The sequence below is a fragment of the Boleophthalmus pectinirostris genome, unplaced genomic scaffold, assembly GCF_026225935.1.
Source record: "Boleophthalmus pectinirostris isolate CB_2022bp ecotype Guang Dong unplaced genomic scaffold, ASM2622593v1 HiC_scaffold_23, whole genome shotgun sequence".
Taxonomy (NCBI): Eukaryota; Metazoa; Chordata; class Actinopteri; order Gobiiformes; family Gobiidae; genus Boleophthalmus; species Boleophthalmus pectinirostris.
The window spans coordinates 1343755-1359978 of record NW_026571207.1 but is presented as its reverse complement, the minus strand read 5'-3'; the positions used below and the strand labels follow the sequence as shown (position 1 = coordinate 1359978).

Here is a 16224-nt window from a genome sequence, read left to right as displayed (position 1 = left end):
GGGAAGTAACAAAAGAACCAATATGTAAAAGTGGTAAAACTAAAGTTATAATTTATTTAAAAGGAATGTAAAGGTTGAACTAACACAAGGAGGATATTTACAACGATTAACAAAAAGACGCTCTAAACCAGGGGTGCTCAATACGTCGATCGTGATCTACCAGTCGAGTCGATTGCCAAGGTCGTGTGGGTAGATCGCCGTGTCTCGTCTCGGACTCGATCGCGTTTGGACTCGGTCTTGTCTCTCAATCGAGGTCTGACACTCAACAAGTGTGATCATATTTCATTCCGGCCGCTGCTGTTGGTAATAAACTTGTAGCGGGTGCAGGAGCGTGTGGGGCGTCTCAGTGCAGCCTGTGCGCTCATTTGAAACCCGCGGAGACTCTACGGCGCATCACAAACACACACGCTCCCTATGCACGGCTCGTCTGCGACAGCGTGTGCCCTCGTGTACCAGCGTGCGTCACAGGGCAGGTTCAACTTCCTAAACATCCTACCTGTCCACCTGCCTCACGTCAGCACGCCGCCCCTCGCCTTTTCACGCTCTCGCTCCTTCCTGCGTACAGCCAACACAAGCCCCTCCCACAGTGCGGCTGATTAGAAGAGCAAGACCAAACGTGAAGCAAAAACCAGTCTAAATTTGTGTTCCAGTGTTGGCACAAAGCAGGTCTACAGCATAGAGCGGATCTACAGAACAGACCTACTGCCACATTTGGCTGAAGTTTGTCTAACAAAAGTGACAAATGCATCTGTGTTTGTCACGATGTGCGTTTGGTTTGGTAAACGTGCAGAGGCTGGTAAATATCACTGCAAAACCAGAAAAGAATGAAACTCCAGTTTGGAACTTTAAAAAACAGGTTTAAAAATCTTCCTTCACTTTTTTCACAGTTTTGTGTAAAGTGCCAGAGGAAGTTCTCTTAAAGAAGAGGTTCTCAAACTGTGGGGGAGGGTCCAAAAAAGGGGCACAGAGTGTTTCAGTGCAGTTTGTTTGACTTTGTATTAGGTCGATCATTTTGACTTGGTCATTTTGTAAGTAGCTCACATGATGAAAAAGTGTAAACACCCCTGGTCTAAACAGAGTAGTTACCGTATTTTTAAGGCTAACAGGACCCTCACACATAACCTATTTCAAATTTTCAACATTTGGTGATTTTTTTTTTAACAGTCCTAGTCCATATCTTGATTCTCAAAAAAATTAAGGGTCTCCTACACTTATGAGTAGGTTTAAACAGGGGCTAAAAATGGTAGGCCATGGAAATGAACAAGTTTTTTGTCATTTTTAAGTTCATATAAAATGACAATGAGTTGAGATACCAAACTTTCGATAGATGTTATTTGAACACAGAGTTAGAGAAGCACAAGCCTACAAAATGTCAGCTCTGTATGTGTGATACTTACGGAGATATCGACCTGTGAAAACGGCCGAGAAAAAATGACTTGCATTTTGGGCCCGTAAATGGACACATACTCCCCTCACTAAATGAGCTGTAACTTAAAACGTCTTGATTGAAAATGACTAAAATTTCACAGGGTTGGTACATGATAGTAAGGGACCAGCTGGTAATTTAAAAAAAAAAATTTAAAAACACGATGCGTGAAATTTTCTGGAAACTTAATGAAATGGCGCAGAATGACCCTACAGTCAAAAGTAAAAGTGAGAGGTTGGAATAAAGTAGTAAAGTAGTAGTAGTAATCAAAGGTTCTAACTAGGGATGGGCATGATTAATCGATTAATCAAGAATTTCATCGATTATGTTAATTTTAATCGACAAACTGACTGTATGTTGCTGTGTGTGTCGTGACCAAACAGGTGTGTACATGTGTCTCTGCATCAGAAGGAGCGAGACACAAACAGTGGGTCAGTCTGTAACGAACCGAAGCACAAATGTGGATTTAACGATGATTTGTACAAGAAATTCCACACTTTCCGTTGCGTTGGGACAAGTGTGAGTCCATGTGCACAGTGTATAAAGCAGCACATATGTTTCTGTGTCCAGTGGGAAAAGGTTTTTCCAGGTGAGAGTCGCTCAATGTGGATGTCGAGGCCCCGCCCCCCTCCCCCCGTACGCTGTCCTGGTTTTGACAAACACAAATCTGGTCACACTAACCTGTATTCACCTGAGTCATGTCTTTTAATCCGACACAAGTTGAACCACATCAGCGACACAAGAGCTGGAGTTTTATCTTCACTTAGTTTATGTAAATTAGTGATGTGGTTTTAAGTTTTGTTTCTGTGAGATTTGAACAAAACTGAATTAAACACATTATAATGTCAAACAGCTGATGTGGCTCTAGAGTCGTTACGGTTTATATGTCGTAAAGTTGAATTTATTTATGCAGATTAGTAGTGCAGATAGTAATAATAATGATAATCATTTTAATATAAAAACGTTAATGATTAATCGATAATCGATCGTTAATTCTTCCGACGATCGATTAAGGAAATTTCTTCGAATGCCTGTCCCTAGTTCTAACCAGATCCTCCCTCATCGTAGGATTTCTCTGTATCCTCCTCACCCTTCGTCCACTCTGGGAGACGTCTACAGAAGTCCTCCTTATGAAGCTCCTCCTTCTCTTCATCATCATCACTACTACAGCAGGAACCCTCCGGAACCACAGACCCCGTTCTGTGAGTGCACCTGACACCGCGTACACTCCGCACACGACTTCACATTAAACCTCTGTTGCTTTGTTATCTCCCAGATAACCACCTGTCCGTCCCCGGTGGGGTTCACGTGCCTTACTGGAACGTGCCTCCTGGGGGCGCCGTCTCCACTCACTATGGAAACCACAGTCCTCACAGCCAGCACAGCGAGAGCAGCTTCCCAGACCCTCCACCACAGTGAGTGCACAAGATATAAAAGCAGGCATATTTTGACTTTATCATTGAATAGTTTCATTAAATGTCTGGTATTATGTAGATTACAATTACAACAATTCCTTCTACATTGTCAAAATAACAAATAACATGACTACAAACGTTAAAAAGTATGTGAAGTTTTTTTTCAGCAGAATATTCACTCTTTTTAACACATTTCCTGCATGTTTCTTATTATCTTTTTTTCTCGTTTCTCGTTGTTTTTCATGTTTCTTGTGCTACTTTTCCTCAGTCCTCCTCCTGAAGTGACCACCGCGGACTCTCGCGTGGCTCCGTTTCCGTCAGACAAACCCAGGTCAGCCCGAGAGAGAATCCTGAACTACAGAGACGCGCTCAAACAGCAGGTACAAACACGCCCACGTACACACGGGGGATTTAAAGAGGCTCTGCGGAACCTTTCTGCAACCTGCTTCTGTCTTTATGGAGATGTTAAACCTTTGACTTGAATGTCCCACAGTTTGGTTTGTAATATTTTGGCAGGACGTTTCAAATGAAGATCTGAGCACAGTTTTGGACCAGGTATTTCACAGATGTTTCCCAAATGTAGAAACAGTTTAGAAAAGTCCTTCATCCCTGTAGGAATGTGCTGGTTTTATCCCTGTTCTCCAATAGTTAATGTGGTTTTACTTTTCTCCAGCCAAACCCCGTCTCTGCCCGTTTGTGACTTTCCCTTGTTACGTGTTTTTGTGAACTTTAAAATGTAGTTTTTTTGTAGTGCTTTGGAAAACAAGACAAATGTTTATCATTCTATAAAAAGAAATACAGCTGTAAAAATATTTCAGTGAGAATTCTAAAGCATTTCTTATAAATAACTGCACATAGTGAATAGGGGTGTGCAAAAATATTGAAATACTGAAATATCAAAATATCGTATCATAAAATGGACATCTTAAATGTTTGTTTGCTGGTGCTTATGAGGGCCAAATGCTTTTACATTTAAACCACTTTTAATGTTTCCATTCTCTTACTCGAGGCTGAACTTAAACTGCTGAATAAACAGATCAACTGACATAACCACTAACTCTACATCGCACAATCTAAATAAACTGCCCATGATGCTGTGTGAAGTTTCAACTTAATTACCCAAATAATAATGGTCAGACAGGCATTGCGAATATATTTTGTAGCAGCATTGACTTACCTTTTACCTTACCTGACCTTCGTTTAGAATTTTATTTCTCTGGATTCTCAAATCCAACTTCCCGCACTTTTCACAGGAAACGACGTCAGCGGACACGTCACCGTTCCCTTTTTTCTTGAGACGGGTGTAAATAGAAGAATCTTGTCCATTGAACTATTAACACCAGGGTGCAAATAGACACTCTGTTTTATTTTTTTATGTCTGGAGCAGAGGAGAGATCTGTCCTTTTGTTTATTATTACTGTTTTCATAAATAATTACATGTTTTGCACCACAGTGATTTTCAATGAGTCACTGACACGTGGGGACAGGCCAAAAAAAATAAAAACGTGCGCAGTAACTGACATTAATCGAAAATAGAAATAATATTAAAACTGTTTTGTAAGTACCATATTTTATGTTCATGTGCAGTTGCAGGTTTTGTTGTAAATATGTTTAATGTTGTTTTGTTGTGTTATTGTGTTGTTTCAGATCCAGGAGCGGCAGGAACAGAGACGTGTGGAGCGAGAGGAGAGAGAGAGGCACGAGGCTCAGCTGGAGGAAGATCTGAGGAGACACGAGCCCTGGGGCCGAGGAGGAGGAGGGGCCCCGCTCAGGGACAGCACAGGGAATCTTATAGGTAATATAACTATACTACAAATATACTAACACACTGATGCTACACTCCTGTACTATACACACACAGTGTGAATTGAATGAGGGGCCCCACTGAAGGACAGCCAGTGTTGGGAAGGTGACTTTTAAAATGTATTCCCCTACAGATTACAGATTACATATCCCAAAATGTAGTTTGTAACGTAATCCATTAAATTACTTAACGTGAGTGATGTAATCTGAATACTGATTACTTGATATTGTCATGTTTTTTTTAAACTACATGCATGTACCAACCACATCCTGAAAATTCTCATTTGTTCTCTTCAAATTGGTCCTGGTTTAGTCCTGGTTTAGTCCTGGTTTAATCTTGGTTTAGTCCTGGTTTAGTCCTGGTTTAGTCCTGGTTTAGTCCTGGTTTAATCTTGGTTTAGTCCTGGTTTAGTCCTGGTTTAGCCCAAAATGTGAAAACAGGAAAATACCGCCATGTAATCCATTTATTTCAACAAAGTAACTGTAATCCAATTACCACTCATTGAAACAGTAACTGTAACTGAATACAGTTACTCATAATTTGTACTCTGATTACATAACTCCGGTACATGTAATCTGTTACTCCCCAACACTGACGACAGCACAGGGAATCGTAAACGTAATGCAGTTATACTACTGACTGTGCATCCTCTGGGCGCATCCTGACACTCGGAACCTTAACAAAGTCCAGCGCGGTCTGGGGGTAGCCTGGTCCGAGATCCCCCCCATGTGGAGTACCCACGGGCCTCCGTCATCTCCCGACGCTTCAAACCAACCCTGTCGGAGAGTTTGGTCTCAACCCAAACCGAGACAAACAAACAACTTTTAGCGGTGGATCACTCGGCTCGTGCTTCGATCAATAACACTGTCGCGAGAACTAATGTGAACTGCAGACACATTGATCGGCGACACTTTGAACTCACCTTGCCTGTCTGAGGGTCGCTTTGACATCAATTGGGAGTCCCCACTCCATCGGGGCTGGGGGCTCGATAGCAAATATTTCGATGATGATATTTCGATGTTCTTGTGCCTTGATGACAGTTGTTCTTTAATGTGTTCATGCGACCAGATGTCCACGAGGGCTTGAATTTCTTCAGAGGCCCACGTTTTGCCTCCGTTTGAGGTTTGCCCCATGTCTTCTTCACTCAACACAAACAGGAAATGACATAATTTGTATTTCCTCTGGGGGTGTGCAAAAATATTGAAATATCGATATATTGTATCATTTAATGCGATGCTACAGTATCAATATCATGGGGTGCTGTATCGATATATCACCAAGAGTATTTTTTGGTATATTTTACTAAATTATTTAGTTTAGTCTACAGTTTTGTTGCTTGTTTAGAGGAAGGATTTTTTTTTTTGTGACATCGAATCAATTTGAAATAAATCGTATCGAACCGAAACTGCACTGTATCGAGATATGTATCGTATCGACAACTTCTTAATGATACCAGCCCTAATTTCCTCCCATGAAGCGTTCAAATAGTTCGTTTGGACCTACAGTCTTTGGTTTGGACCTGAGTTGGGGTTCTCACCTGAGGGACCCGCACCAGAGTTTGGTGTTTGGTGCAGAGTCAAGTGGACCGAGACCTCAAGAAAGAGGTGGTCTCGGTCCACTTGATTTAGTGCGGATCTGAGTGTGACTGGAGCTTTCACACCAGCAAAAACAAACCGAACGAAGAGCTTCTGGTTCAAAGGGAACATTTGGTGCATCAACTGCTGTCGGTGTGAAAGAACCTTTAGACCTGGTTTAGTCTTGGTTTAGTACTGACTTCCACCATATTGGCTTTTTCTTTATGCTCCTCTGCCTCTGTTCTTGTTCTGATGTTTTTGTTTCCATGTTGTCTCTCTCCAGCTGACCTGAAGCGGATGCACAGGCAGAACGAGGAGGCGTACAGTCGCCCGGAGCAGAGGAGAGCCGCTCTGATGAGGCCCGAGTCCGACCCAAACGAGAGGGTCAATGGTACAGTCTCTGTGTGCAGTGAACCAGACACTAGTGACAGAATCAACGGTACGACTACGGTTTTTACTTTAATTATCCTCATCCGTCACCACCATCATCTAACATACATTAACAGCCACTCACTGAATCATTTTGAGCACTTTTCACCGTTCAAAAGATGGAAAACTTAATGCTGCTCTTTTTAATTGTTCATTTTTATGGTCACTGTGCTACTTTTCCTCATTCTGAAACCGTGGATACTAGTTGTAGTTACAGCAATGTTACATTTGGTTTTTGATCTGTTGTGGCTCTTTTAGGCTTTTTTTTTATACTATCAGTAAAGTGTGATTGTTAAATGCACTTTACTAGCGGTGTGCAAAAATATTGAAATATCGATCTATCGTATCGCTTAATGTGATGATACAGTATCGATATCGTGGGCTGTTGTATCGATATCGCACCAAGAGTATTTTTGGTATATTTTACTAAATTATTTTGTTACAGAGCTACAGTTTTGTTGCTTGTTTAGGGGAAGGAAACTTTTTTATGCGACACATTTGACATTTTCACTGTTTTGACGATTAAAATGTTTGTGTTTCATATGAACTTTTTGAAGACTTTTAGTATCACAGACAGGATTTAGCCTTTATTTTTACTGAACTGTATCGAATCGATTTGAAATATATCATATTGAATCGAAAGATCACTGTATCGAGGTATGTATCTTATCGCGGCCTATGTATCGAGGTATGTATCGTATCGCGGCCTATGTATCGAGATATGTATCGTATCGCGGCCTATGTATCGAGTTATGTATCGTATCGCGGCCTATGTATCGAGATATGTATCGTATTGCGGCCTATGTATCAAGTTATGTATCGTATCGCGGCCTATGTATCGAGTTATGTATCGTATCGCGGCCTATGTATCGAGATATGTATCGTATCGCGGCCTATGTATCGAGATATGTATCGTATCGCGGCCTATGTATCGAGTTATGTATCGTATCGTGGCCTGTGTATCGAGGTATGTATCGTATCGTGGCCTGTGTATCGAGTTATGTATCGTATCGTGGCCTGTGTATCAAGGTATGTATCGTATCGTGGCCTATGTATCGAGATATGTATCGTATCGGCAACTTCTTAATGATACCCAGCCCTACACTTTACACTCTATCGTAATGTCTCAATTAGAGGTGAGCGATATCTTGATATTTTAAATATATCGATAAACTCGATATGAATTCTGACATATCGTACATATCGATATAATGCTTATATTCAATTCTGATTTTGCCGCTTCACTTGTTTATCTTCTCCCTCGTCGCCTCCTCCTCCCTGATGTTGTTGCTCGTGTCTCCTTCACTCGTCACTGTCGTCCTGAACGCCCAAAGTTGGTGCCAGTGAAAAGCTTCAAGCACCACGAACCTTTTCCACCATTTACAGACAAAACCACCAGCAGCTCATCCTCATGTTCCACCGAGTCGCGTCCTTTAGCCCAAAAGAAGCTGAACGAGCTGAGCTGCATGAGAAGTGCTGTTTATGCAAATGAGCCATGTGCTTAAGTTTCGTTTCTGTAAAATGTAAACACACGTGCGCAAAACTGCATTAAACACATTATTATCTCAAACGGGCTGATGTGGCTCTAGAGTCGTTATGTTTTATATATTGTAAAGTTTAGTCATGTAAAGTTTATTTATGCAGAAGATTTTAATTAATAATCTGCTGCAGTGTCACTTGTACAACAGTGTTTTAAACGTTGGGTTTGATCTGCAGTGGATTGTGGGATTAAACCTCAGATCCTGACGCTGGAACATGGATCTGTTGAAATAAGGAACATCCTGAGCTTCTTCTGCTAAATGAGCTCATGGTTCTGGTTCTGGTCTGGAGAACAGAGTTAATGCAAAGATGAGCTTGTGTTGAGTTGGTTTATTTATGAATGAAAAGAAGGAAATATGTATTATTTGTTTTATTTTACAGTTAAATTATTATTTATGTAATTAGTGTTTTTGTAATCTTAAATGTTCCTGTATGAACTGTCGACCTCTTACACTTCAATTAAAAAAAAAAGACCTTGTGGAATTTGGCAGATTTGTTTTTGCAGTTTTCAGTTTTAGGGGGTTATTTTTTCTTGAACATATATCGAGATATATATCGTATATCGAGATATATTTTTTGATCCACATCGCCCAGCCCTAGTCTCAACATTGTTCAGTTGTAACACATAAAATACAAAACAATACACTCACTTTTTCAGTTCATTCCTCTTCCACAAATCCATCAAATTCTTCATCTTCCGTGTCTTGAGTTTAACAGTTGGGCAATTTCGACATCGAGCCCGGATCCGTCCCGTCTCGTCATCTCGTTGCTGTTACTTCGCTGTTCAGTGATGATTCAGGCCTTCGTGAAAGCTCGGACGACACTTGAGACCGATCCCTTAGACCAGGCGTCCACGATCCATCGGCAGATCGTGGCGTAGCTCGCCCAGCATTGCCTCCCTGTCTCGGTGAATGTGTATTACTCCTCGAGGCTCCTGACTACGGTCGCTGTAAAGCTCCGACAGTCCACCAAGCTTCGTAGCTTACCAAACATTTTGACAGATTTTTGAGCGCCGTTTACCACATAAAATCGGTTCGAGGTCAGTAAGCACAACCAGAATTAATACATAAAGTGCACTGACGATATTTGAGTAAATTAAAGGATTTTAAGTGCGCCTTATAGTCCAAAAAATAAGGTAATAATATTGTATTTTAGATGATTACACTTCACCCCAAAATGCCTTTCACCCTCTTGATGCTTGATTGTCTCATATATTTTCAGTCTAACCTACTTTTCTCTTCTCTTCTTTCTCAGGTTTCACTCATGTCCAGACTCCTCAGTTCGCTCGAGGTTCTGTGTTTTCAGCTCCTCCTTCACAGCAGCAGCTTCAGGAGCAGGACAAGTACAAGGCTTATCTCAAACTACAGGTGCACTTTTAAAAATACACTTTACAGTTCCCTTTATCAGCTCATTGTATCTGGGTCCAAGAATATGAAAAGTCTAAGGAAAAATCTGTTCTAGCAAAATTGGTCCAAAGGGTCCAAAAACTATTGTATAACCTGTTGATATTTGCTATTTTGATATGTAAAATGAAAAAAAAAAAAGTTGTATATAAATGGTGTAGTCATATTTTAGACCTGATTTAGCCTTAGTTTAGACCTAGAATAGTCCGGTTCTAGACCTGGTTTAGTAACATCTCCATGGAGAAAAGCATTTGACGGACATTCCACCAGAAAAGTTACACAACGCAAAAGCTGTCGTGTATAATTATGTGACTGTGAACGTTATAATGCGTTTTCCAGATCGATGAGAAGATGCGTAAGAAGGCGGAGGAGAGGGAGCGAATGCGCTTGGAGGAGGAGAAGGAGGAGAAGAGGCTGGCTGAACAGAGAGAGAGAATACAGAAGGAGTTTGAAGAGGAGCAGGAGAGGAAGAGACGCAAAGAACAAGAGGTACAACACTGCCAGATGGTTTTATTTCACTATCATTTAAATTAAAGTGCATATGTCAGGGTAGACTACTCATTTCAATAAAATAATGGTTAACGTTACCAAATAAAAAAAAAAAAAAAGAAGAAATCTAAAAAACAATGAAGTTGATCATTTGACTTTCTGATTGGACACAGGCAGAATATGAAACACAGAGGTTACTCCATATCTTAACTAGCAACCATAATGTAAACAAGGGCCAAAACCCGAGGGGTGCACCGAATATTCAGCAACCGAATATATTCAGCCGAATACTCAAAAAAAAAAAAAAAAAGCCACAGTCGGCTTTCGGTGGAGTGAGTTAAAAGTCAGGTTGAACAGTGCCGTGTGACTCTGACACAGTCAAACATCGTGCGGTGACGCAGTGATCTGACGCCTTCTTTAAAGTGTCGGCAGTGTGGAAATATTTAGGCGCACCTGCACAACCGAACCGGGCCCAGTGACGTCATCGCACCGCGCTGTTTGTTTACATGTATCACCGCGCTGTTTGTTTACATGTGTCACTGCGCTGTATGTTTACATGTGTCACTGCGCTGTTTGTTTACATGTGTCACGGTGCTGTTTGTTTACATGTGTCACTGCGCTGTTTGTTTACATGTGTCACGGCGCTGTTTGTTTACATGTGTCACTGCGCTGTTTGTTTACATGTGTCACTGCGCTGTATGTTTACATGTGTCACGGTGCTGTTTGTTTACATGCGTCACGGCGCTGTTTGTTTACATGCGTCACGGCGCTGTTTGTTTACACGTGTCACGGCGCTGTTTGTTTACATGCGTCACTGCGCTGTTTGTTTACATGCGTCACTGCGCTGTTTGTTTACATGCGTCACTGCGCTGTTTGTTTACACGTGTCACTGCGCTGTTTGTTTACATGTGTCACTGCGCTGTTTGTTTACATGCGTCACGGCGCTGTTTGTTTACACGTGTCACGGCGCTGTTTGTTTACTTGCGTCACTGCGCTGTTTGTTTACATGTGTCACTGCGCTGTTTGTTTACACGTGTCACGGCGCTGTTTGTTTACACGTGTCACGGCGCTGTTTGTTTACTTGCGTCACTGCGCTGTTTGTTTACATGTGTCACTGCGCTGTTTGTTTACATGTGTCACTGCGCTGTTTGTTTACATGTGTCACTGCGCTGTTTGTTTACTTGTGTCACTGCGCTGTTTGTTTACACGTGTCACTGCGCTGTTTGTTTACTTGTGTCACTGCGCTGTTTGTTTACATGTGTTTACATGTGTCACTGCGCTGTTTGTTTACATGTCACTGTGCTGTTTGTTTACATGTGTCACTGCGCTGTTTGTTTACACGTGTCACTGCGCTGTTTGTTTACTTGCGTCACTGCGCTGTTTGTTTACACGTGTCACTGCGCTGTTTGTTTACACGTGTCACGGCGCTGTTTGTTTACACGTGTCACGGCGCTGTTTGTTTACACGTGTCACTGCGCTGTTTGTTTACACGTGTCACTGCGCTGTTTGTTTACACGTGTCACTGCGCTGTTTGTTTACTTGCGTCACTGCGCTGTTTGTTTACACGTGTCACTGCGCTGTTTGTTTACTTGCACGTCACTGCGCTGTTTTGTTTACACGTGCGCTGTTTGTTTACACGTGTCACGGGCGCTGTTTGTTTACACGTGTCACGGCGCTGTTTGTTTACACGTGTCACGGCGCTGTTTGTTTACACGTGTCACTGCGCTGTTTGTTTACACGTGTCACGGCGCTGTTTGTTTACACGTGTCACGGTGCTGTTTGTTTACACGCGTCACTGTGCTGTTTGTTTACATACGTCACAGCGCTGTTTGTTTACACGTGTCACGGCGCTGTTTGTTTACATGTGTCACTGCGCTGTTTGTTTACACGCGTCACGCCGCTGTTTGTTTACACGCGTCACTGCGCTGTTTGTTTACACGCGTGCGCTGTTTACACGTGTCACTGCGCTGTTTGTTTACACGTGTCACTCCGCTGTTTGTTTACACGTGTCACTCCGCTGTTTGTTTACACGTGTCACGGCGCTGTTTGTTTACACGTGTCACGGCGCTGTTTGTTTACACGTGTCACGGCGCTGTTTGTTTACACGTGTCACGGCGCTGTTTGTTTACTTGCGTCACGGCGCTGTTTGTTTACTTGCGTCACGGCGCTGTTTGTTTACATGTGTCACGGCGCTGTTTGTTTACATGTGTCACTGCCTGTTTGTTTACATGCGCGCTGTTTGTTTACATGCGTCACTGCGCTGTTTGTTTACATGTGTCACTGCGCTGTTTGTTTACATGCGTCACGGCGCTGTTTGTTTACATGCGTCACTGCGCTGTTTGTTTACATGCGTCACTGCGCTGTTTGTTTACATGCGTCACTGCGCTGTTTGTTTACATGCGTCACTGCGCTGTTTGTTTACATGTCACGGCGCTGTTTGTTTACTTGCGTCACTGCGCTGTTTGTTTACATGGTCACGGCGCTGTTTGTTTACATGTGTCACGGCGCTGTTTGTTTACACGTGTCACGGCGCTGTTTGTTTACACGCGTCACGGCGCTGTTTGTTTACACGCGTCACTGCGCTGTTTGTTTACATGTCACTGCGCTGTTTGTTTACTTGCGTCACTGCGCTGTTTGTTTACACGTGTCACTGCGCTGTTTGTTTACTTGCGTCACTGCGCTGTTTGTTTACATGTGTCACGGCGCTGTTTGTTTACACGTGTCACGGCGCTGTTTGTTTACATGTGTCACTGCGCTGTTTGTTTACTGTTTGTTTACACGTGTCACAGTGCTGTTTGTTTACATGCGTCACGGCGCTGTTTGTTTACATGTGTCACTGTGCTGTTTGTTTACACGTGTCACAGTAGTGTAGTCCAGTAGCAGAAATATCTATTAAATATTGAGGCAGATGTGCGTCCTCTTATGATACGCACGCCTCCGTGAGTTTATGGAGATAAAAACAGCGCAGAGCAGTGATGACGGCCGGAGAGAAGAGGCAGCTACACTTCTGTCACATTCCTTATTGAAGGTGAGCGCGGATTCACCGTGTGTTTTAGAGCGGACTTTATTCACTCTTTTCCTTGTATACGTGACATCAGCGCGCACACAGGGTTCGTATAGTGAAGTCGTGTGTGTAAAGTCGTTGGAGGAGGTTGGCCCACTTCCTCCAACCGGGCCAAAGTCCCAACCGGGCCGTTCCTGGGGATGGTTCGATTGTGCTCACACTGGACAAACGCACTCTTCAGTTTTTTTGGAATTGTTGTTTTGTTTGAAGGCCCAAGCCTAATATGAATGAAAAACTTACTGATATACTTACTGAAAAGTCTACTGGGATATTTAAAGAATATTAAATAAACATTTACTCTCTTTTAAAAACATGTCTAAAAATGTATTCTAGGCTATTTATGCAATATTAAAAAAAACAACTGCATTTGATATTCGGTGTTTTCATTTTGGTGCATCCCTACAAAACTCGGTAGTTATAATTAGACCAATAAAATAAATGACAACACCTTTATTTAGTTAAGTGAGGGTTGAAACTGTCAGAAAAATGCCTTCCTTGTGTGTTTCTCTGCATTTTGGTTGGAGTTTTCCTTGTTGATGACATAAGTGGAGTGATTCTGTGCTACTTCCTGTATTTTTGTACTTTTCCTTCCAACTTTTCTTCACGAACTGCCACTTAACTCGCGTAAAACTTTGACAGTAATTAGCGCAGGTACCATCCAAACCTAAACATAATTAGAAAAACGTAAAAAACCCGCCATGTGCACTTTGAAGCTGTTGGTGTAAAAGTGACTGGCGAGAATCTGCATGCCCGGTAACGCCGTGTTTTTGTACTATTGTGTTGCAGCAAAAAGCCAAAAATGAAGAGTTGATCCGGCTGGCGGAGGAGAGGAAAAGAGAAGCAGAAAGAAAGAAGAAAGAAGAGGAGGAGAGAGAGAGTGAAGCCCTGAGGAGACGACAGGAGAGAGAGAGACAGGTCCATGTCACAGAGGTGAGATTATGCACAGGTACCTCAGGTCGTCTACAGTTCTAACATGGTTTTTATTTTAATTTAGAGCCAATTTGATCCACAATTACAAATGATCTCTTGTAATAAATTCACATTTCAGTACATATGTAATGAGAGCTCAGTAACCACTGTTGGGCAAGTTGCTTAAAACTCTTTTGTGTTATTTATTTATTTATTTATGACTTGTTTCTGTCATTACAATATTACTTGTATTTAAAATGTAAAACATTACACGACTATTACAGCACTTTAACTCTCAACAAAATAACTGTGCCAAGACCAGGTCTGAACCAGGTCTAAACAGGTCTAAACCAGGTCTAAACCAGGTCTGAAGCAGGTCTGAAGCAGGTCTGAACCAGGTCTGAAACCAGGTCTGAACCAGGTCTAAACCAGGTCTGAACCAGGTCTGAACCAGGTCTGAAGCAGGTCTGAACCAGGTCTGAACCAGGTCTAAACCAGGTCTAAACCAGGTCTGAACCAGGTCTGAACCAGGTCTGAACCAGGTCTGAACCAGGTCTAAACCAGGTCTGAACCAGGTCTGAACCAGGTCTAAACCAGGTCTGAACCAGGTCTAAACCAGGTCTAAACCAGGTCTGAACCAGGTCTAAACCAGGTCTGAAGCAGGTCTGAAGCAGGTCTGAACCAGGTCTAAACCAGGTCTAAACCAGGTCTGAAGCAGGTCTGAAGCAGGTCTGAACCAGGTCTGAACCAGGTCTGAACCAAGTCTGAACCAGGTCTAAACCAGGTCTGAACCAGGTCTAAACCAGGTCTGAACCAGGTCTGAACCAGGTCTAAACCAGGTCTGAACCAGGTCTGAACCAGGTCTGAACCAGGTCTGAACCAGGTCTAAACCAGGTCTGAACCAGGTCTGAACCAGGTCTGAACCAGGTCTAAACCAGGTCTAAACCAGGTCTGAAACCAGGTCAGGTCTAAACCAGGTCTAAACCAGGTCTGAAGCAGGTCTGAAGCAGGTCTGAAGCAGGTCTGAAGCAGGTCTGAACCAGGTCTGAACCAAGTCTGAACCAGGTCTAAAGGTCTGAACCAGGTCTAAACCAGGTCTGAAGCCAGGTCTGAAGCAGGTCTGAAGCAGGTCTGAACCAGGTCTGAACCAGGTCTAAACCAGGTCTGAACCAGGTCTGAACCAGGTCTAAACCAGGTCTGAACCAGGTCTGAACCAGGTCTAGACCAGGTCTGAACCAGGTCTAAACAGGTCTAACCAGGTCTGAAGCTCTAAACCAGGTCTGAACCAGGTCTGAACCAGGTCTGAACCAGGTCCCAGGTCTGAACCAGGTCTAAACCAGGTCTAAACCGGTCAGTCCTGGTCTCAGTCTCGGTCCTGGTCCTAGTCCTGGCCTTAGTCCTGGCCTTAGTCCTGGTTTCAGTCCCGGTCTCAGTCCCGGTCTCAGTCCCGGTCTCAGTCCCGGTCTCAGGTCTCAGTCCCGGTCTCAGTCCTGATCACCTGACTCACCTCTGAGCCCGTCCCAACACTCAGTCCTGGTTTAGTCCTGATTTAGTCCTGATTTAGTCCTGGTTTAGTCCTGGTTTAGTCCTGGTTTAGTCCTGGTTTAGTCCTGGTTTAGTCCTGGTTTAGTCCAGCATCGCATTTTAAGTCACGTCAAGGGTCGTTAACCATTTTTTCCATTTTTCATTTAAACACAAAATCGAAAACTGAAAGAAAAAAAAATCGTTATCTGTTTTTTTTTTTTGTTTTTTTTTTTTTCATTTTTGTTCTGGAGACAAGTAATGAAGAAAATATATATAATTTTTGTTTTGTTTTGTTTTATTTTGAAAAACAAATAAACAAATGATACACAGATTCTGATGGTCTGAAAAATACAAAACATATAAATAATGAATAATGAATAAATGAACAGTCACACCAGGTTTAGCCACAGTTTAGACCAAAAATGGGACCATTTATATACCTTTTTTAGATCTTGGCAAAGTCCAATCTTTTCTTTGGTGTGAAAGGTTTGAGAGACACTTGTCTATAAAATTACTGTTTGCACAAAAGTGCTGGTGAAATCCTGAGAAAAGCCTCTGAGTCGTCCTGTTAAACTGAACTGTGACCTTTGACCAAGACACGAACCGAGATTGAAAAGCAAAGTGTAAATGTTTCTGCAGCTAAGCTTG

General features: G+C 42.5%; 1 protein-coding gene across 2 annotated transcripts in view; it reads left to right on the top strand.

Moving 5' to 3' along the window:
- The window catches only part of LOC110172537 (centrosome and spindle pole-associated protein 1), a 45236-nt gene that overhangs the window by 20934 nt on the left and 8078 nt on the right, over positions 1–16224 (top strand). For both annotated transcript variants that reach the window (XR_008632949.1, XM_055159212.1), the window contains exons 11-18: positions 2495–2628; positions 2703–2841; positions 3110–3221; positions 4489–4636; positions 6503–6658; positions 9442–9554; positions 9930–10079; positions 13930–14073. Coding sequence is in view for 1 of the 2 variants with exons in the window: in XM_055159212.1 (XP_055015187.1) it covers positions 2495–2628; positions 2703–2841; positions 3110–3221; positions 4489–4636; positions 6503–6658; positions 9442–9554; positions 9930–10079; positions 13930–14073 (1096 nt within the window). In the remaining variant the exon portion in view is untranslated. The remainder of the gene's footprint in view (positions 1–2494; positions 2629–2702; positions 2842–3109; positions 3222–4488; positions 4637–6502; positions 6659–9441; positions 9555–9929; positions 10080–13929; positions 14074–16224) is intronic.